General features: G+C 40.0%; 1 protein-coding gene and 1 non-coding gene across 11 annotated transcripts in view; one reads left to right on the top strand and one right to left on the bottom strand.

The window, feature by feature from the left end:
* Positions 1-23,351, bottom strand: part of SMG6 (SMG6 nonsense mediated mRNA decay factor) — a 226,297-nt gene that overhangs the window by 90,784 nt on the left and 112,162 nt on the right. For 9 of the 10 annotated variants that reach the window (XM_042965412.1, XM_042965413.1, XM_042965414.1 and 6 more), the window contains one exon: positions 20,173-20,374. In XM_042965412.1, the coding sequence (XP_042821346.1) occupies positions 20,173-20,374 (202 nt within the window). Of the gene's footprint in view, positions 1-20,172; positions 20,375-20,505; positions 20,565-23,351 lie in introns of those variants that run through there. The other variant, XM_042965418.1, reaches the window with a different exon arrangement.
* Positions 5,260-5,365, top strand: LOC122233810. The gene has a single exon (XR_006211542.1). It is a non-coding gene; the product is annotated as a U6 spliceosomal RNA (small nuclear RNA).

Here is a 23,351-nt window from a genome sequence, read left to right as displayed (position 1 = left end):
AAGCATTCACTACAAATGAGGTTTTACATTATTTCATCTGGTTGTTTCTGAGCTTACTGGGAGTCAGGAAACATTTGGATTTACTCTTGGACAGCTAAAGATTCATTTTTTCCTGTCACTGACAATAATGATATCACAAAAAATTGTCCATGAAAACATTAGACCTTCAAAATCCTTTGTTCCAAATGGTTGCCATTCTGGAATATTTGGAGTACTTAAAAGTAGCAGTCCCTACTTTACAGCCAAAATTCCAACAGCAGCCTGGGTATATCAAAGTGTATTTTATTAACTACAAACCTTTCTTTTGAGAGAAATCTTGTTAAGCGATCAGCAAGAACAATAACAGGTGTATACAAAGATGAGGAAAGCATGACAAGAAAACCCAGAGGTCATGCAGGAAAAGACAGATTTGACTTCATAAAAATTTTAAGCTGTACACTGTAAAAAATATAAAGAAGATTATAAAACAAGCTACAGACCGGGAGATAATATTTGCAATATATAAAATAAAATATATCTACAGTGTATAAGAATTCTGCATATCAATCACAAATAACAATATAAAAACGAGCAGGGTCATAAATACGCAAGTCAGAATGGAAAAATATAAACAGACAGTAAATATACAGAAAGATCCTTATTCCACTAGTAAACAAATGCAAGCTAAAGTGAGATGCACTTTTTAACCCAGAAAATCAGCAGAAATTAAAAATATTGCTGTAATATTTTACAAATACACATAAAAGCATGAAAAAACAGACACTTGTATACTGCTAATGGGAGTGTAAATTGGTATGATCATTTTGGGGGCACTTTGGCAGTATTTGTAAAAACAGTAAAATTTATATATCTTTTGACAAAGCAATTTCACTTGTAGGAATCTATTCTAAAAGAACAGTCTTATAAACATACAAGGATTTAAGTATGAAGAAGTTCATTTTAGCACTGTATGTGATGACAAAAAAGGGACATAACTCAGTTATCACCTAAAAGACAGATGGTGGGAATGTATACTGGTGCAGCCAATATGGAAACCACTATGGAAGTTCCTCAAACAATTAAAAATAGAACTACCCTACGATCCAGCAATTTCACTTCTGGGTGTTTATCTGAAGAAAATGAAAACACCAATCTGAAGAAATATAAGCACTCCTATGTGCACTGCAGCATTATTTCCAACAGCTAAGATATGGAAACAACCTAAGTGTCCATCGATACGGAAATGGATAAAGAAGATGTGATGTATGTATACAATGGATTACCATCCAGCCATACGTAATGAAATCCTGCTATAGTGAAATGAGTCAGAGAAAGACAAATACTGGATGATTTCACTTATATGGGTAATCTAAAAAACAAAACAAATGAACAATCAAAACAGAAACCAACTCAAAGATACAGGAAACAAACTGCTGGTTACCAGAGAGGTGAGGGGTTGAGGAGGGAGGCGGACGAAACAGGTAAATGGGATTAAGAGGTACAAACTTCCAGTTATAAAATAAGTAAGTCACAGGGATGAAAAGTACAGCGTAGGGCATATAGTCAATAATATTGTAATAACTGTGTGGTGACAAATGAACTAGACTTATCATGGGATTTCACAATATATAAAAATATCAAATCACTTTGATGTACACCTGAAACTAACAGAACACTGTATGTCAATTATACTTCAATAAAATAAGATGTATAAATTGTATCTACACAATGGAACATGATGCAACTTGAAAAAGAATGTAGATTTATACACAGTGATTCAGAAGCAGTTACAAGGTATGAATATTAAGCAAAAAAAGAGTAATGTATCACAACATGCATTTGTATGAGAAAAATTAATATTCTGTGTATGTATGTTTGCAAGAATGGTTACCACACCGTTATTAGCAATCATTTCTGGAAGGGAAAGAGGGGCTGGTATTCTTATTTTCTACAGTTCTATATGATTTTAATATTATTTCAGAGAGCATGGATTACTTCTGTAATTAACAAGTAAGGACAGTCTGCCTTCTGTTTCTCAGCATGAGATGAAGTAGGCGGTACTGGACTAGTCCTCCCACCATAAACAACTATAAAATATCTGAGGCAGCTGTTTGTAGGCAGTGAACAACAGGCAGTGCAAAACTGTGATCCCTAAAACACCAAACCCATGGAGAAAGAGTTCAGATCTGTGGTTATCAGAGGTAGGGGTAGGGAGAGGGTGACTAGAGGGAGGTGGCCAAAAGGTACCAACTTCCAGTTATAAGACAAGTACTAGGGATATAATGTACAGCACAATGACTACAGCTAACACTGCCGTATGATACATCACAAGGAGAAATTTTTCTTCTTTGCTTTTCATTGTGTCTGCAGGAGAGCATGGATATTAACTAAACTCACTGTGGTAATCATTTTAAAATATACGCAAATCAAACCATCGTACTGCATACCTTAAACATGTACAATGATGTACGTCAATTAGTTCTCAATAAACTGGGAGAAAAAACACTAGAAATATTTTTTTATGATTAAAGTCTGTTCCCCTTTCATGAGGGGGAAAAAAAAGGCTGTGACCTCTGAGAGAAGAAAAACTCACAAAATGAACTCTTGATCACTTAGTCCTCTGCTTGGGAATAATTTTCCAACCATGATACAGAAAGCTGAATCCCAAGGAAATTATGGGATTCCTGTTGAGAATCTGGGATTCCTGTATGGGATTCCTGTTGAAATTATGGGAATCCTGTTGAGTTGAGGAGGCAGAGGCAGAATTTGAGGTAGCTGAAGGGGCCGGAATCAGCAAGTAGGGAAATGGACAGGAAGAAGTTATACAAAGAAAGAGCATGAAACACATGTGAGAATCTTCAGTGAATAATGGGGTGAAGGCTGGACTGTACCTATGCAGCCAAGACCACCAGGGGCTGACCAGAAGGCAGCTGCTACAGGGTTGAGAGTGGAACAGAAAGATGTTAGAGATCCAACAGTGTAGAAATAGCACTGCCTTAGGACGGAGGAGTTGGGAGTTCCAAAACTGCCAGAGTAGACAGGTTTTAACACCTTGTTAACATGCCCTGGCAACCAGCTGAATCTCCAGAGAAGCCACACCCTAGAGTGGGAGCTAATCTAAATTTGCATTAATTAGATCCTAAAACCCAGACTTAAACAAAATCTGCAGGGAAGACAGGGCTTGGAGGTTGACTATCACCACATTGCTGGGGCTTGGGGACATCCTAGGTTCCTAAGTAGCTGCCCTAATAATATGTAAAAAACCAAGCATACAGAAGTTCAAGACGATCAAGCAGTGATGTAATTGCCTTTTTAAGGAAAAACAAACAAACAAACAAAACCCTCCCACCCAAAAAACCAATACTTTCCAGGAGAAGGTAACAAGATCCAGAATCTAACAAATTAGCCAGTGCCAATGACTATAAACAAAACCCACTAGACACAAAGAAACAGGTAAATGCAATCTACATTCAACAGAAATTGAATGTGAGATGGCCTACATGTTGGAATTGATAGGCAAAGACTAAAACAGCTATTATAAACAAGTCCAAAGTATTAATAAGATGTTCAAAGAATTAAAGGGAAATATGGCCTTAATGAGTAAACCAATAGAAAATGTCAGCCAAGAAAAGTAATTATCAAAAAGAACCAAGTAGAAATTCTTAAACTGAAAAGTAGTGAAATAAAGAGTTCACTCGATAAGTTTTACATTATATTGAAAATGGAAAAGAAACAGTCCATGAACTTAAAAAGACAGATCAATAGAAACTAAGTAATTGGAAGACTAGAGAGAAAAAACACTAAAGATAAATAGAGCCTCCAGGTCATGATCTCCCGGTTCATGGGTTTCAGCGCCACAGAGGGCTCTGTGCTGACAACTCAGAGCCTGGAGCCTGCTTCGGATTCTGCGTCTCCCTCTCTCTCTGCCCCTCCGTCTCTCACGCTCTGTCTCTCTCTCTCTCTCAAAAATAAACATTAAAAATTTAAGGGGCCCCTGGGTGGCTCAGTCGGTTAAGTGTCCAACGTCAGCTCAGGTCATGATCTCGTGGTCCATGGGTTCAAGTCCCGCGTTGGTCTCTGTGCTGACAGCTCAGAGCCTGGAGCCCACTTTGGATTCTGTCTCCCTCTCTCTCTGCCCTCTCCCACTAGCGCACTCTCTCTCTCAAAAATAAACATTTTTTGAAATTAAAAAAAAAGATAAATAGAGCCTCACAAACGTGTGCGACTATCTAAAAATTTCTAACATATACATAATAGGAATTCCAGAAAGAGAAGACAGGGTAAGTAGGGCAGAAAAAAGAATAATGACTGGAAGATACCCTGAATTTGATGAAAAACACCAACTTACAGATCCAAAAAGGTCACTGAACATTAAGCAGGATTCATGTAAAAAGAACTACACCTGTGCACATCTCAACCGAACTTCTGAAAACCAAAGATAAAAAGAAAATATTCAAAGCAGCCTCCCCCCACAAGATACATTATACAAAGAGGCATATGAATGCTGATTTCTCACGAGAAAACAGTGGGTGCCAGGTAATAAGAGAACCACATTTCAAAGATGCTGAAAGAAAAAAACTTCAATCCAGAATTCTATATCCAGTTTTTTAAAAAATCCTTCAGAACCAAAGATAAAAAAGAGAGAGAGAGAGAGAGAGAGAGGCATTTTTAGCTAAACAAAAGCTACAGGAATTTGTCACCAGCCACCTGCTTGTGTCCTATAGGCTCAAGAGAAATAATTATCAGCTGGAAACTTGGATCTACTGAAAAGAATGAAGAGCACCAGTAAATAAGTAGATAAATAGAAAAGTCTGTATTTTCTTTTTGTTTGTAATTTACTTAAAAGAAAACTATTTAAGTAAAAATAATAATAGGGTATGGTAGGATTCATACCATATGAAAAGTCAAACAGAAGACAATCACACTAACCAAGAGGGAATGGGTAAATGGAATTATACTGTTTAAAGATTGCTACATTTGTTTTTGTTTTTTAATTTTTTAATGTTTATTTATTTTAGAGAGAGAGAGAGTGCACAAGCAGGGAGGGACAGAGAGAGAAGGAGACACAGAATCCAAAGCAGGCTCCAGGTTCTGAGCTGTAAGCACAGAGCCCAATGCAGGGTGCGAACCCACGAACTGTGAGATCGTGACCTGGGCTGAAGTCAGACGCTCAACCAACTGAGCCACCCAGGCGCCCCAAGATTGTTACATTTGTAAAGTGCAAAGCAGGAAACAAGAAGAACAGGTGTGTAGGTGTGAAGTAGAAAAAGGTACAATACTGTGCTTGTTTCCACAGCACATGTACTAATACTGGAACGAAACAGAGAAGATCGGCATGGCCCCTGCGCAAGGATTACACACAATTCGTGAAGCGTTCCATATTTTTATATTTCCATACCCACTTCTCCCCATGTGTCTCCTCCCCAAACATCTCCATGAATCTCCCCTGCACCCCCTGCCTTATTGCTACCCATGATGCAACCTTACAGTTGCCATTTTACTGCCTTTTAAAAAATATTCAACAGAAACCAGGTGCCTTCAGAGGCTCTCTGATAAAGCAGAGCCTGAAGCCTGCTTCAGATTCTGTGTCTCCCTCTCTCTCTGCCCTTCCCCCCGCTCGTGCACTGTCTCTCTCGCCTTCTCTCTTTCAAAAATAAATAAACATTAAAATTAAAACAAAAACAAAACAAAAAACAGAAAAGGTGATAATCCTTAAAGGAAAATCTTAAAAAACTGAATTTTATCAAAATTAAAAACATTTGCTTTCCAAGATTCTGTCTTAAAAAAAAAAAAAAAAGCTAGCCATACACAGTGGAAAAAAATATTCACAGGACACCTATCTGACAAGGACTTGTGCACAGAATACACAAGGAACTTTTACCACTCTCTCAGAAAACATCAATATCCCAAATTTTAAAAATGGGCTATAGATTTGGCCATTTCTCAAATGAGGATGAAGTACTAACAAACCACATGAAAAGATGCTCATCATTAATTACACAAATGCCAACAAAACTACCATAAGACCCTGTCACACTTTACTAGAATGGCTAAAACTCTAAAGACCAGAAATACCAAATGTTGGCGAGGATCTGAAACAACTGGAATTCTCAGGCATGGCTAGTGAGAGTATAACGTGGTACAATCACTTTGGAAAACAGTTTGGTAGTTTCCTTGAAGTTTACAATATACTTAATCATTTGACTGAGCAATTCTACTTCTAGCTATTTGCCCCCAGAGAAATGAAAACATTATGTCCACAAAAAGACTTGTACATTTGTTCACAGCATCTTTATTCATAACAGCCAAAAAATAAAAACCCAAATGTGTCTGAGCCCAAAGTGAATGAATAAACAGAATGTGATATATCCATATAATGGAATACTACTCCTCAATAAAGGGAATGAATTGCTACAAGAACACAACATGGATGAATCTCATAGATATGCTGAGTGAAAGAACAAAGACATAAAAGCATATACTTTATGATTCCACTTATACAAAATTCTAAAATAGGCAAAACTAATCTTTAATAAGAATTAGATCAGTGGTTGCCTAGGATGGGGAATTGGACTGAGGAGATTAACTGTAAAGGGGCACTTAGGAACATTTTGGGGGATGGAGACATTCTGTATTTTGACTGGGGTGGTCATTACACAGGGATATATATACTATCAATACATTCGAATGTATGATTTTATTGTATGTAAATTATACATAAACAAGTTGACTAATAAAAGTAAAAGTATTACCAATAAAGATTACTTTTTTCAGATATCTAAAATTATGAAGTAAAAACAATATTCTTTTACATATATGAGAAGTACATTAAAGAAAATAAAGGGTGGGGCAGGAAGTATAGAGGCAGAAGTTTATGTCAATACCAAAGTCCTCTCTCTAGGTATCATACTTTTTCTTCTTACCTGTTTCAAATTTATTTTTTATTATGGCCCATATTCATTAAGTCTTGAGCCAAAGATGGTTTATATGTATGCATATAGATAGGTAGGCAAACTTCCATTGCTGACCTTCAGGTTTTTATGCATCAGCCAAATCCATGAATCCCTGTTCATCTACAAACAATCCTGGCGGCAAAGTTTGTAGCCCAGGACGTTGTCCCAATTTTTTGGTCCTTACAAGTTGCACTATCACTACTCTTAGATTTTTTTTTTGTCCTCGGACACCCTTCCAAAATGATGGAGATCACCCTTTGCATATATTCAGTCCCTCTTAGAGAACACTCAAGGGTTTGCCAAAAATAAATCAAGTTCTCTCTCCAAAGACTCATATTCTAGACACTCAGGTACTTTTGGACTCCAGGGCATTCCAAGATTTGAAGAACATCCAACACAGAGAGAAAGAAGTAGGTAAATTCATTCTGAACATCCATTCTCCTCATGTGAACTTTTCCTTCTTTGTTCATTTTCAAGAACTATTATGGGAGATCAGGTAATATCCCTAAACCAGGTCAAAAATTCCCAAGCTCCTGGTGAGGAGTCAAGCTCCAAGTGAAAATAAAAGAACTGTCAAAGTTATGAAGAGAACTGAAGGTACTAACAATTGTTTGTTCAACCACTGTATTACTGCATTTTTATTCAATTAAGAGTGCGTGCGACTTGCTTGGATTTGATTCCTTCATTCTTACCTGTGTCATCCCGGGCAAGTTCTTTCATAAAGTTCAAATTCCCATGGGGCTTTTGTGACATTTAAATGAGATAATGTAAAGCATTAAAACAGTATCTAGCACATGAGAGACACTCCTTAAAAGTCAGATGGTTCCCTCAGGGTCCTCTTGGGAAAAGAAATCCAGACATGTGACTCTTCATATATACTCAGGAAAAACATATTTATAGCATTCTGAATATAACTTCTTTCTGAAGAGCTCAGAAAGCTGTCTGGCAACATGGAGGCAAAGTATATGCACTCTCAGGTAATATGCCCTACATTCCAAAGTTAAAGATAGAATGAGGAAGACTATTTTTTTTTAATTTTTTTTAATGTTTATTTATTCTTGAGACAGAGACAGAGCGTGAACAGGGGAGGGGCAGAGAGAGTGGGAGACACAGAATCTGAAACAGGCTCCAGGCTCTGAGCTGTCAGCACAGAGCCCGACGCGGGGCTCGAACCCACCAACTGTGAGATCATGACCTGAACGAAGCCAGACGCTCAACCGACTGAGCCACCCAGGTGCCCCGAGGAAGACTATTTATAACAGAAATCTTTATTATTTTTACCTGGGCCCAAATCTTTGCCTGATAACTACAACCTTGGAAGCTACCAAGTTCCTAAAAACCAGTGGTTCTCAAAGTGTGGAACCCAAACCATCGGCATCACCTGGGAACTTGTTAGAAATGCAATTTTTCCACCTTTTTTCCTCTCAAACAATCAAAAAAACACTGGGGATTGGGTCCAGCAACTGCGCATTTTAACAAGCCCTTCAGGTGATTGTGATGAATGCTAAAGTTTAAGAATTACAGAAAAGAACACCTACTCATGACCTATCCACAGCATGAACGTAAGGTAGCTGAGTTCAACAGAGCCCGTTTGGGGAATGAGATTTGTAATTTGTAAATTAGGGAGTAACTAATAAATCTGAAAGTACTGGAGTAAATGGAAGTAGTAATCAGTACTTCTATAAATTTAAAAGCAATTAGTAAAGAGGTGACAGAGAGCACAAAAAAGGTGAGGGAGGGCAAAAATGAGGTAGGCAGAGATATACACGATACAAATGGTTAGTGCCAAGGGGCCACTGGTGGAATGAATCATCAAATAAAGCAAGCCATCGAGGTATTTACTGCACTTACAGTGAGAAGGGGAAAAAGTTTTACAACATTTGCTAGATAGAAACCAGAGGACTTCTCAAAACACCATACAATTTTACCTAGTTTATACCCATCTCAAGGGCTCCTTCAATTAAATAGGCAAAACAGAAAAGGAAGTAGATACAGTTCACAGTTTATTCTAAATATCTGGCTGGACATGATTTTTCTTTAGATGTCTATGGACTGATAGGGAAGTATGAGGAGAAACTGACTCAAAGGGTGAAAACAAACAAAAGATCTAATCTAGCATGGTGTGACAAAGGGACATCCATGTTCTTATTACCTAAAAAATAGAATGCTGTGCCTCTCCAAGTATCCAAAAGTTCTCATCTCATTCAATATACAGAGAAAACACCTCCTGTACAAGGGTAACCAAAGAAAAGTTCAAAAGTTATTCATACACAGCTACTGCAAAACATTAAGAAAAAAAATGGGTGATGGGGTGCCTGGGTGGCTCAGTCGGTTGAGCGTCTGACTTCGGCTCAGGTCATGATCTCGTGGTTTGTGGGTTTGAGCCCCACTGTGCTGACAGCTCAGAGCCTAGAGCCTGGAGCCTGATTCAGATTCTGTGTCTTCTCCTTTCTCTGCCCCTCCCATGCTCATGCTCTCTCTCTCTCTCTCTCTCTAATAAATAAACATTAAAAAAAAAAAAGAAAAAAGAAAAAATGGGTGAATATTCTAATAGTAAAATGGGCAAAGAACATAGGGAAGTTTATAAGAAATATAATACCAATCATATAACCAGTAAGCATAATACTTTTAGAACCAACCCTATTGGTAATCAAAGAAGGAAAATCAAAACAATGAAATATCGTTTTTTGCCCATCTCTGGCAAAGTCGGGAAAAATTAAACCATTCAACCTTGATGAGGAAGCTAGAAAATAAATACTCTTATATTCTGCAGTTTACATGGCATACAACCTTTTTTTGGAGGGCAATGTAGCATTATCTACCAAAAGTCTTAAAAATCTGCATACCCTCCTTGACCTAGTAATTGTACTTCAAAAATGAACAAAAGGTGTATATAAAGACTTCTGCCTGAGAAGGCATCATTTATAAAACTGAAAAGTCAGTAACTTCCCAAAATGTCTAATGGTTGAGGACTCAGCAAATATTATGGTATGTCCACGCCAGTTAATATAACACAGCCATTAAAATTCATGTTATAGGTGAACATGGAAACATATGCAGAACATATTTATTGCTAAGTGAACAAAGTGGATTACAAAACAGTATATATATGGTTTGATCCTATTTCTGCTAAAAAGCAAAAAGAGTTCACATATGGTGTCTGTCCATCTATCCAACCAGAAGGATCACAGAGTCTTTTCTTTCCCTTATTGATAATCTTGATTTTTCTAGTATTTCTAAGATGAATACCTATTTTATAATACAAAGAGAGGTTATTTTTGTAAAAAAAAAAAACAAAACACTTAAAAACTATAGACCTCAGAGTTAAATAATTCTACTTCCAATATCTCAACTGAAGTGCCCAAACTGAATACACAGAATAGCTCCTCCATATGCCTTGTGATCCCTCCTTTGTCTACTGTGTTTGCTGCTATGGTTGGTTGTGGTATCCAGAATGGTGCCTGATGCATGGCAGACAGTCAATAGCTCTTAAATGAGAAAATGCCATCCATCTCCCATAAATCATAAAGAATTACTGCCAGATGGATAGAAGACAATCGGAAGCAGGTCATTAAGAGCCAACTGACAGCCTGCATTCCTAACAAATCCACTTTTATTTTCTATTTTGTAAGAAATCAACTTAAAAAAAATTCATTTGATGTCAGTATGTAGATATGGAATTGATATCTACAATTTGATTTGTATACTGACTTTATGATCAATCAACTTTGCTAAATTCACTTAATTCTATTAATTTATCCTTATTTTCTTTCAGATTTTCTAAGTATTCATCACATTATTTGCAAATAAAGACAACTTTTTTTTCCCTTTCCAATCACCTTTTTAATACTTTCCTTCTCCTGCCTTCCTGTACTGGCTAGGACCTCCAACATAAACTGAATGTAACTGATAATTACTACCCTTGTGTTGTTCTATTTCTAGACCGGCTTGGTGGTTATATAGTTCCTTACTTCGGATTCTTTTTGCTTAATGTATTTCCACATGTATATTTCATAATTAAAAAAGTTCAAAAAGAAAAAGAAAGTAGCGGGAGAAGTAAACAATGAAGAGACTGGCAAAATTCTCCAGTATGGAAGGGTATGTTAGTTTCCTATTGCTGCAATACAATGTATTACCTTACAGTTCTAAAGGTCAGAGATCCTAACATCGAGGTGTTCACAGGGTGTTGTCAGTTTTGTCAGTTGACGTGTTGACAGTGCTCTTTCTGGAGGCTCTGCAGGAGAATATGCTTCCCTGCCTTTTCTAGCATCTAGAGGCCACCTGCATTCCTTGGCTCACGGTCCCTTCCCCCATGTTCAAGGCCAGCAGTATACTGTCTCCAAATCCCTCTCTCTAGACCACTAGTTCCATCATCACATCTCCTTTTTCTGACTCTTGACACCCCTGCCTCCTTATAAGGACCCTTATGATTACACTAATCAACCTCGGAAACCTAGCACCATCTTCCCACCTCAAGACCCTTAATCACACCTGCAAAGGCATTTTTGCCTTGTAAGGTAACACTGAACAGGTTTCAGGAATTAAGACGTGGACCATCTTTAAGGGGCCATTATTCTGTCTACCACAAAGTGTGAGGACATGGGGGCAGAGGCAGAATGCCACTTGGCAGCTTTTTCACCACTATAAATCAGGACCACTCACAATCAGCAGTTCAGACAGGCTCAAGGGAAACTACCATACTAAACGGGAAGTGACCAGAGAGTAGAATTTCTTCCTGACATGGTAGGCTACAGCTCCAAGGAGGAGGTCAGAAACTGCCATATCATTTATGTGAAACAGAAATCAGACACAGGAAACAGCTCTGGTATAGTAGCTCCACTATATACAGAATAGAAAATGTAGAAAATAAATTCATTTGTTAAGATTGCATACCACCTGACTTCCTCCCCACTCTCTTCAGGGTGGTGACTTGGTAATACGAACTTCTATCAACCAGTTGTAGACTTGAGAAGGAGATTCTAAAGAGTATTTGTAGACAAAGAAGGAATCACATAAGAATCAACATAACCTATTTTGGAGCAAATATGAGATCTGAAGAAACCTTTCTTTGTTCAAAAAAAATATAAATGGCCAGAATCAGACTGCAGAAATCCAAGTTGGGGTCTATGACAGGAATGTACCACAGTTTGTGGGAGGAAATGTAAAATGAAGAAAAAGATATTCTTATATCTGATGTTTAAAATCATAGACATTGTGAAGTATGATAAAAGAAAAATGACAAACAAAGGCAGATTAAAGGGACCTGGAGAAAAGGCAGGCAAAAATATAAAGGTTATAGGATAAGACGGGGAAATAATGTAAAAGAACATATAATGCAATAGCAGTCTTAAAAACCAAATTAGAAGCAGTGAAAAGTAGAATCAGCATTATAAAAATCCGAATCAATTACAGAAAGGATAAACTTGAGAAGCTCTTTGGGGATGCAGCAGCAAAGCAAAATGAGATTAAAATGATGACAGAAAAAGAGATGTAGAAGACAATGAAGAAAATAATAAACATAATATTAGCAAATAAGGACACAAGAAATGAAAACTTTTCTAGTCCAAAGACAGAACTGTATCTGCTTATTAAAAAGCTCGTTTTGGGGCACCTGGGTGGCTCAGTCAGTTAAGCTTCTGACTTTGGCTCAGGTCACGATCTCATGGTTCGTGAGTTCGAGCCCCACGTGGGGCTCTGTGCTGACAGCTCAGACCCTGGAGCCTGCTTCAGATTCGGTGTCTCCCTTTCTCTCTGCCATCCCTCCCCTGCTCATGCTTTTGCTTTCTCTCTCTCTCAAAAATAAACATTAAAACATTAAAAAAAAAAAAAGCTTGTTTTGGGGGTGTCTGGGTGGCTAGGTTGGTTAAATGTCCGACTCTTGATATCAGCTCAGGTCATGATCTCATGGTTGTAAGATCGAACCCCACCTCAGGCTCCCAGGCTGAGCATGAAGCCTGCTTGGGATTCTCCCTCTCCCTCTCTCTCTGCCCCTCCCCTGCTTGCACATGCTCTCTCTCTCCCCCTCAAAATAAAACAATTAACTTAAAAAAATAAATAAAAAGGTAAATACCAAATTGTTAACAGCAGTTATCCCTGGAGTGTAGTCTTTGACTTTAAATATTTTTGTGAATCATCTGATTCCTTTGCATAAGTATGTGTATTACTACTACATTTTATAAAAGTCACCTTAATGTTTAAAAAGCATCCATGTCATCTTTGATGAAAACATTCCTCAATTGAAACATTTGAATAACAGGTGAATCAGGACACCTGGGTGGCTCAGTCGGTTAGGCATCTGATTTTTGGCTTAGGTCATGATCTCACAGTTTGTGAGTTCGACCCCCACGTCGGGCTCTGTGCTGACAGCTCAGAGCCTGGAGCCTGCTTCCAAATCTGTGTTTCCCTCTCTCTCTGCCCCTCACCTGCTCGCACGCTGTCTCTCTCTCAAAAATAAATAAACATTAAAAAAAATAATAACAGATGAATCAAAGAACATAGTAAGAATGGAAAGGCCATAGAGTAAAAGGACTGATGGTGAGCACTGAAAACACTTAATATAAAATTAATTCTCAATAATTATTGTAAATTTAGAAATAAAATACAATTGCGTGAAAAAGAAAATACATATTGGTAAGCAGTCCTAATTTCTACGTCTTAAGTATAGGTCAATAGTTTTGGCTTTTCAAAAATTCCTCATGTTGATACTTTGAAAATAGAAGATCAAGTATGCTTTTCAATAAATTAGTGACTGGTAGCCTTGAAAATAAATATTTTCCAGACAACCAAGCAACAAAGGCAGTATTTCCCCCAAAACTATGTAGATGTGTGTGCATGTACGTGGGTATACATGTACACACACACACACACACACACACACACACACACAGACAGACACACACAAAGAGTATATAAAAAACATTAAAAAAGAACAAAGCATATACCGTACAGTCCCAATTTTATGAAAAGAAAAGAGTAAGTACAGATATATAAGCACAAGGGGGAAAAAGATTGGAAGGATATAAACTAAACTATTAACACTATTTAATTTTAGGTGGTAGTTTGCAGGTGATTTTTACTCTCTTGTGCTTTTCTATATTTTCCATTTAAAACATTCTGGGGTAATTATGTATACAATAAACATCACTCCAAAAATGTCATTGAACAAATAAACAAGGAGACAAAAGCCAGCAGTTCCAAAAGCTGGACAATTTAAGCCCCATCTTTAATCTCAACAACCTATTTTATGAATGATGAAGTTTCCTAGGATCCTACATCCAGAAAGAAAGTAAAGATGCCTGGAAGGATGAATGGGATGTGACGTGAGACTTGAAACACTGACTTTATAATGTGACTTACAATAATTCATTCCCCAGTCAAGCCAGAGTGGCTCCAGCGGTAGCCTGTTGAAAAGTTCTTCACTTAGTTCTTGGTCAGACAACATGGGGAGGAAGACAAAGAAGATCACAAAGCTTAATCTACCTGGGGATGCCAGAATAAGCACTGCTTACATCTATTTATGACATAAATGCTTGGTACCATTAACTAATTAGAGCTTTAGGAAAGTTCTTTAGAGTCTAAGGAAAGAGAGGACCTGTTGCTAAACAGATCCTTGGTTAGTATTACCTAGAGCTATACAGTCACACACATGTATTTTGAAGATGATAATTAAGCTTTTTTTTACACTAAGCCATAACATGAACTCAACATCTTTCCTTTTCATCATTTCCCCAATCTGCATATAGGGTTATTGGGGTTTCAATGAGAAAATGCAAGTAAAGAGCTCAGCACAGTGCCTGGAAAATGGTTAGTGCCTACAAGAGCTTAACTTCATAAATACTATAGTTCAGTTACTTTTCCAATCATTTAGGCACTATAATGCAGCAGAAAGGACACAGAATTTTGTTTTGCTTCCTTTCAGGATGACTATTTATTACTCCTTTAACCACAACTTACTATAGAAAATTTCACGCATATACAAAAGTAGAATACTATAATGAATTCAATGAATCCATTACTCAGATTTAATAATCAGTATTTGGCCTCTTTTTTTTCATTTATACTTCTATCCACAAATGTTATCTTTTTATTTTATTTTATTTTATTTTATTTTATTTTATTTTATTTTATTTTATTTATCTTATTTTATTTTATTTTATTTTATTTTATTTTATTTTATTTTATTTTATTTTATTTGAGACAGAGAGAGAACACGAGCAGGGGAGAGGGGCAGAGAGAGAGACAGAGAGAGACAGAGAGACAGAAAATCTTAAGCAGGCTCTTCGATCAGCAAGGAGCCTGACATAAGGCTCGGTCCCACGACCCTAGGATAATGACCTGAGCCTAAATCAAGAGTCGGACACTTAACTGAGCCACCCAGGTGCCCCTATCCACAAATTATTTTGAAGCAAATCCTAGACATCAAACCGTTCATTAGAACATGAGGGTTTTTTTTTTTTTAATTTGTTTTAATTCCTTTTTTTTTTTTTAAGTTTATTTACTTATTTTGAGAGGGAGGGCGGTCAGTGTCAGTCAGAAGACACTGTCAGTGCAGAGCCCAAACTCACGAACCATGAGATCATGACCTGAGCTGAGATCAAGAGTTGGATGCTTAACTTACTGAGCTACCCAGGCACCTCTTTAAATTTATTTTTCTTAAGTAAACACTATGCCCAGCATGGGATTCGAACCCACGACCCTGAGATCAAGAGTTGCATACTCCACCGACTGAGCCAGCCAGGCACCCCAGAACATGAAGTTTTAAAGTCCAACAGAAAAGGAAGGGCTCTAATCTTCCACTACTTTACTAGCTCCACGACCTTGGGTAAATAAATTACTTAACCTTCTGAATTTAGGCACCTAGCAGCCACACAAGTGATCTAAGATCACTTTCTTTGCCCCGGTTGGCTCTAGTTGGTTTCAACATCTATGATGTTTCTCTCAAAATGTAACCAGCTCTACTCTACTGCTTTTACCCTCATCTGTACTCTTTTCTTTTTTTTTTAATTTTTTTTTTAATGTTTATTTATTTTTGAGACAGAGAGAGACAGATCATGAACAGGGGAGGGGCAGAGAGAGAGGGAGACACAGAATCTGAAACGGGCTCCAGGCTCTGAGCTGTCAGCACAGAGCCTGACGCGGGGCTCAAACTCGCGGACCGTGAGATCATGACCTGAGCTGAAGTCGGACGCTCAACCGACTGAGCCACCCAGGCGCCCCTCATCTGTACTCTTTATTTTACTTCTGGATAATCCCAATAGCAACTGTCTTCTAACCTCTTGCTCATCCCACACCCAGGTTTTTTACCTTTTTTTTTTTTTTAATGGCTGAATACTGAATATATCCTGCAAGATATTCAATAAATCAAAAAAGATTGAGGGTGAAGAAAGTTTGGGAAAGACTGTGAAGGCTATTCTCACAGTGTACACTATAGTAAAAGCTTCAATAAGTCTTGCAGTATTGGATTCTAACATTGCTTTACCATAACTTAAATGATTATGAAACTCTTTTTCTTTTACATAACAACTAAGAACCTACAAAACTAGAGTTCCATACAACATGCTTAGGAAATATAATATGTTAATGCTAAGTCAGCGCTCCTGAAGCACTGCCTTCACTGGAATGCTACCAGCTCAACAAAATTTCAAGAGTTCCTCCTTAATTACAAGGTTCAAATTAACTTATGTTGCTTCTCACGTCTTCGTACACGCCACAAACTGCCTCCCAAACTAGGATGTTTGCCTTACAAGTCTGGATCTTTCTTGTTGTGTGTGCAAGACAGTATAATACAGACATGTTCAGTAAGTATCTGGTGAATGGGCATCAAGGAGGGGCCGGACACGTGACCAATCTGGACCAGCAATGAAACTGCACATGTTGCTGCTACTGACAAGTCCTTGAGATGTTTTATGTTTCTTAGTATTGACCACTAGAAGCTGGAGAAAATCTCTATCTTTTAGGGTTTCTAAATGGTCAAAGTTCCTCCAGATTCTCTCTGATGACACATCCATATACTAATATTCTAGGTCAGCCATGGAGATGCCTCGTATGAGTTTATCATCAGTTTTCAATCTTCTCTTGAGCCTCAGTCACTCTTTTAAAAAAATCAAAGGGGGTAATACCTACTTGGCAGGCTTATTGTGAGAACTTCATGAAATACTATATACAAGTACCTACTCCAGGGACCAATACATGCTAGATATCCAAGAGTTGTTATTTTTCCCTGCAATGGAGAATAAGGCGGAGTGAAAAGTAAACAAAGGAAGGGAACATCTTACACAAAGTAGCTAGGGAAGACCCTCTAACAAGGTGACATTTAGAAGGGAGTGTCACCCTTACAGCCACACAGCTCTCTGCAGACACAGTGCTACACGTTAAGAGGAAAGCAAGCGCAAAGACCCTTAGACATGAGTGCTTGGCTTGTGTGAGGAACAGCAAGGATACCAATGTGACTAGAGTGTATCAGGTAGGAGGAGAGCAGTAGGAGCTGCAGTCAGAGTTAAGGGGGATGGAGTTGGTCTCAGATCATTCAGAGCGTTGCAGGATGTTGTTAAAGCTTTGGCTTTTACTCTCAGTGAGAGCAGCAGCCATCAGAAGGTTTTAAACAAAGAAGTGACATGATCTTACTGATGTTTTAAAAAGATCATTCCAATTGTGGTGCTGAAAACAGACTGGGGAGCAGGAGGAAGGAGGAACTCGAGAAATTAGTCAGAAGGCATTGTAACGAGTTAACCTAGAGTGTGGTGGTAAGAAAGAGTTGTATCTGCATTTATTTTGAAGGTAAAGAAGACATGAACTGCTGATGAACTAGGTATGGAGGTGTGAGAAAAAGGAGTCAAGAATAACCCCAAGAATTTTGACACAAGCTACCCAAAAGTCAAAGCTGCCATTTACCAAGATGAGAAGAATAAAGAAAGACCAGATTGAGGGGAGAGTATGGATTTAGAGATGTTATGTCCGACATACCTATTTCACAGTCCTTGGGGTGGAGACTATCTTAGTCTCGAGCTGCCATGAGCTGCAACTGCCCTGGGGTAGCCTGTAAATCACCACTATAGGCTGAGAGCACGGACTGCTAGTTCTGTAGTCTTCTCTGGCCAGATCATATACTTATCATATGTTGCAATGTATCATATGCTGTATCATATACTGACATTACCACTGGGAGAGTTGATGAGAAGATAAGGGTCAGTACGGCTGCAGCTGGTTAGGACTCCTTCCTTGATCTGCACCAAAAACAGCTAACCCAACAGCTGACTCCCAAAAGTACCCTCCAGAGTCCAGCTCATCTTGTGATCATAGAACAATAATACTAGGATCCCACTGCCCAAGCCATGCTTACCCAGTTTCTCTTCTAACTTATCATCTTCCACAAAGTGTAAACATTGTGTTAGCTGTCCTCAGCCTCACATACTACAACTCCCCATCATCACCCCCTTCTGAAACCGGAAGAGCAGGATTTCACTCCAACTTTTCATTGGAAAAGCATAAAATGAGTATTCTTCTTGAGAAAGAGAGGCTCCTACATTCCCAAGATCCCAATCAGTCACCCAACACACCCAAAGTATGGGTTTTTGATTAGTCAATATATTCAACCAAAGGCAATCTACGCAACAATTCTGCTGTAAGGAACCACGTCACTGTTTGCAGTAAGGCAGAAATTGAGAATAGTCCCTTGGTTCAATAAAGCAAAGACTGGCTAAAGAAATCTTGGCATATAAAGGAATACTAAGTGATCATCAAAAATGATTCCATGTAAGAATACATTAAAAAATATTGAGTGAAAAAAACCAGATTACAGGGGCGCCTGGGTGGCTCAGTAGGTTAAGCGTGTGACTTCGGCTCAGGTCATGATCTCCCAGCTTGTGATTTCGAGCCCTGCATCGGGCTCTGTGCTGACAGCTCCGGGCCTGGAGTCTGCTTCCGATTCTGTGTCTCCCCCTCTCACTGTCCCTCTCCCACTCGCACTCTGTCTCCCTCTCTCTCAAAAATAAATAAACATTAGAAAAAATTTTTTAAAAAAGGGAAAAAATCAGATTACAAACAGTATGTATAATGACCCCTAGCTTTGTACAAAAAAAGTGTGTGTATGTGTGTACACTAGAAGTTAAATATGAAAATGATTAGCAAAAATTAACAGTGATGTTAGCACTGGGTAAAAGGACTGCAGATAAATTTTCCTTTTTCCCTTTTTATTTGTTTTTTTTTTTTTACTTGTTTACAATGAACATATACTCTTTTCTACTAAGCACATGTTTAAACATTTAAAATATTCAATATAGCAATATTTTATATTCAATACAATATCTCTCATATTCGCAGTTTATGGCTGGGATTTAGTTTTTACTGTCTGACGTTTTCTGAGAAAACGCTTACCTATGTCTCTAAACTTCATCTAGGTCAGAAGGCTTCCACCTAAAAAGCCGTTTGAGGACTCTTCCCCAAGGGCCTCTCCCCCAGGGGATGTGACGAGGTCAGACACAGGGTTCCCCGGCTCAGCACAGGAGACTCTGCTCCCAGGGTGTGCGGGTGCTACTCCCCCAGCCTGGCAACTGCTACGTGGGAATGCGAAGCAGAGCAGACTGCCCTACTCTCCACACCTGGCCAAAGACCCAACTGTTAAGCAGAGACTAAGAGTTCCACAGTCCCCACCAGGGCAACAGGCAACGAGCTTTGTTTTCTATAAACAGACCAGAAAAAAGTTCAGGTTAAAACACAGTCTTTAGAGGAAGAAAAATAGAAACCAGGCAGCGGGGAATGCTTCATATTCCTAAAAGCTTTTTTTGTAAGTTAACACATGGTGTCTGCTTCTCTCTAGTCACCTATTTATCACTCTCCTCCTTAGAGAAGGGAAAAAGCCCTGGCTGTTTTCCTAGTGCAGAGTTTTGTGGCTGGGGGGAAGGAGGAGAGGGGGGAGGAAGGAGGGTGCTTTAAGCATGATGCAAACCATTTGGAGCCGAGTGAGAGCACTGCCAACACAAGCTGCACTATTTAAACAAGTGAGGAAATGATCGTATATACAACATGCCAGCGAGCACACACACACACCAAAGGAAGTCGAGAGGGCTTTTTTTTTCAGGACACAGAGCTGGATGTCAGCGGCTAAAAGGTCGATATTTTCCCTTAACACCCTTCTCAATGACTTAATCATGTTCCGTTTGCACAGAAAACTTCCCAAGAATAAAAAAGTCTGGAGAATTAAGAGGAGGGGTGAATGGGGAGGGATGTTTGGCCTGGGGCTGACCTTATCCGAGGTTTTCTCCACGTAGCAGGGGTCCTGAGGGGCAGCGAGCAAGGGGACAAAGCCCGAGAGAAGCCGATCCTCTTCCAGGATAAGAAGGGTGAGGTCATCGTCCGGGTCCTTGTACAGTGGCACCTCAGACTGATTCACCGCAGTCAATATGTTACAGAAATCAGCCAGCATCGACCACACATCCATAGCAACCCTGTGAGAAATAAGGTAAGAAAAGAAGAACAGCTCTAAAGAGGGACCAGTTAAAGTATTTTAAGCACTGCTGAGAACAGAGGTACTGGTAGCAAATGCTGTCTATGGCTGGCATCTGCCAGGAAATCTTACCCAAAAAGCTAGGGCACAAAATTGCATCCATGGCAGCAATCTGGTGGGCAAGTGTCCATCTATGCAAAGTTAAAATTGATTAGGGGGAGTTTTTAAATCCTAACCAGAGAGGAAAAAGAATTGAGGGAATCAGTTGCCTAATGCAGGTCCTGTCACCTTTCCAGACAGTGTGCCTGAGACACTTACTCAAACACTCTAGACACCCAGGGCCTGAGGCAGCTCCCAGAATTCCCCCCACTTCTGTCCAGCCAAGTATATGCCACAAGACAGTAACAGAGCGCCAATCTCCCCTCCTCCCATACAGCCAGAGGGGCCAGTCACGCCATGGGAAGAGTCACGTGAGTTCCGCCCCCCCCCCCCCACCATAATGCTTTAGAAATCTCTTCCTATATATAAGCAGGAAAACAAACAAACAAACAAACACACAAACACAAATAGGTGAAGGGGATTAAGAGTACACTTATCTTGATGAGAGCTGAGTAATGTATATAATTGTTGAATCACTGTATTGTATACCTGAAACTAATCTAACACTGTACATTAATTACATTGGAATTAAACACATACATACACACACACACACACACACACACACACACACACACCCCAACAAAAACCTCATTCCTGGCCTGCCAAGAGCATCCCAGGACAGTAAAGCTTCCCATGCATCCCAGCAGACGAACCAGTATCAGTGCTGTCTTGGCCATCCCACAACCCCCCACCCCCTTCTCTCATTTGTGGAAGGTTAGACACAGGATGACCAACCATTCTGGTTTGCCTGGGACTGTCCCAATTTTCACACCCTGTGGATGCTAAGTTGTACTTCAAAAGGAGTGAGTTGCATAGGAGAATTATAATGAAAGGCTTTACAATTAGGGTCAAGAGGTGGGGTGGCAAGAGGCGACAAGCAAAGAGAACTACGAATGAGCTACATCCTGGAATCTTCCCAGAGGAGTTACTGCGCATGAGCCAAATCTGCTAGGGAGGGGCCTCAGCCTTAAGCAATTTGTTTCTCCTGGAGACTAGGAGCCTTTGGGAGATGGCAGAAAAGAGGGCATGCAAGGGACATGCCACTGAAGGTGATGCTGGGGGAGAAAGTGGAGTAGGGTGTGGGGACTCCCTGACTGGCTCCAGGTGGAAGGAGCCTGCACTGGTTTATTTACTGTAATCACTGCACTAGGAAAAGGCAATGAAATGAAACATCTTGTTTTCAAGAGTGTCCTGGGAACCAGGCGGAACACAGCCCCATTAATCACACAACGGCACATAATCAACACACGTGTACTGCAGAAGGAACTTGCTTCACAGGCTTTGCCCAGGAAAAAGAACATGTTTGGGAAGAATCACCGGAGGGACGAGAGTTTTCTAAAGCCTTCTCTCTGCACAGACACCGACAACCAGACTCATTCACAAAGCTCCATCTTTTGGCTCAGCTGAGTTTGGCTGTCAGAAATGTTTAAATATGGAAAAAAATAAACAGTTGCAACACGTTTCTGTGCAGAGATCTGCCTGAGCCCCTTTGTGATGTAATGGGAAACGCGGCATTGAGGCTACCAGCTGTAGAATAAACAGAACTTGGAGGGTTAAAAGGAACTGAACTCTCCACGACCCCATCTGCAGAGAAGAAAATAATAAGAGGAATGATGCACTGCCCCACAGCTCTGATAGTTTATCCTCCGGTCCCGGCTGCAGAGACAAGCACCGGATGTGATAGGGCTGCTCAGGGCCGCCTCCGAGGTTAGCGCTGCCCATGGGAGACGCACAGGGAGGCTCTTCCAGCTCCCCACTTCCTCCCCCAGTGCCCTGCTGGCCACTTGAGCCCACTGCCTGAGTCCAATCCCACAGCGCTCGTGAGCTCTGGCCAACAGGCACTGCTCGGCTGCAGAGCAGCAATTTGGAAAATAAACAGGAAAGACGACAGTGAGAAGGAAGAAGGTGAAAAGTCTCCCAGCTGAATTCTTGGCTTGGGGGCCTTGGTTGGTGCTGTGCAGGTCAAGGACCCGACTGCTTCAGGACATAGGTGGGGGGTAGGGAGGTGTGGGCAGCAGCATCCCCAGTCAGGGAGAGGCAGAAGAAAATTACCCACGGCTGCCACAGTGGGAGGCCCCACATCCCTCTCTCATCCTCCCACCCCTACCATCTTGGATCCAAGACGAAGAAATATGTGGTACCATGTGGTTCTCATTACCATGCTCCCCTGTCCCCTAAGGCTCAGATAAACCAAAACTGACTCCTCCCAGAGACTGCTGGCCACCACAAGGGACCCCTGCCCACAGCTGCCTTTTGCCCATTACCACCCACCTTGTGCCAAGACCTTAAGGCTCACTGCAAAAATGAAGTGGAGGAGAGTTCCTACCCCAGTGCTGGTTTGTAAGATAGCAGCTCGTGCCAAAAGACATAGGAAGTGTCCTGAGTTCCCAACTCAGAACGAAAAAGGGGCCCAAGGGCCACGCTAGACTAAGCAGAACCAAGGGAATACACAAAATGCTTCAATGAAAGGTCATTTCTGTCCCGATCCATTCAGACTGGTCTTGTGTTTGGACTCTGATTCTCAGTAGCTGCTTTCTACTGGTATCTCAGTGGGATTGCCCGAGATCACATTTCATCACTGGTTATCTCCTCTCTCAAACTGAGCACCATGGACATGAACACACTGACTAGGCACCCATGTACCATCCGGTGACTCTCCACAGAGGGAGGCGAAGGGGAGTGGCAGGAAAACTAGTTCTAAAAGGGAGAGGTACTTAGAAAAACTAGGTGAGATGCCTGAGCTCAAAAGCTAAGACACTTGCGAAAGGAGGAGGTAATTCCTGGAACCTGGGCATCATCACCTCAGCTTACCCTCA

Source organism: Panthera tigris, chromosome E1 (genome assembly GCF_018350195.1).
Source record: "Panthera tigris isolate Pti1 chromosome E1, P.tigris_Pti1_mat1.1, whole genome shotgun sequence".
In the NCBI taxonomy this organism is placed as follows: domain Eukaryota; kingdom Metazoa; phylum Chordata; class Mammalia; order Carnivora; family Felidae; genus Panthera; species Panthera tigris.
Note: the sequence above shows the minus strand (reverse complement) of the source record. Positions and strands in the feature narration are given on the sequence as shown.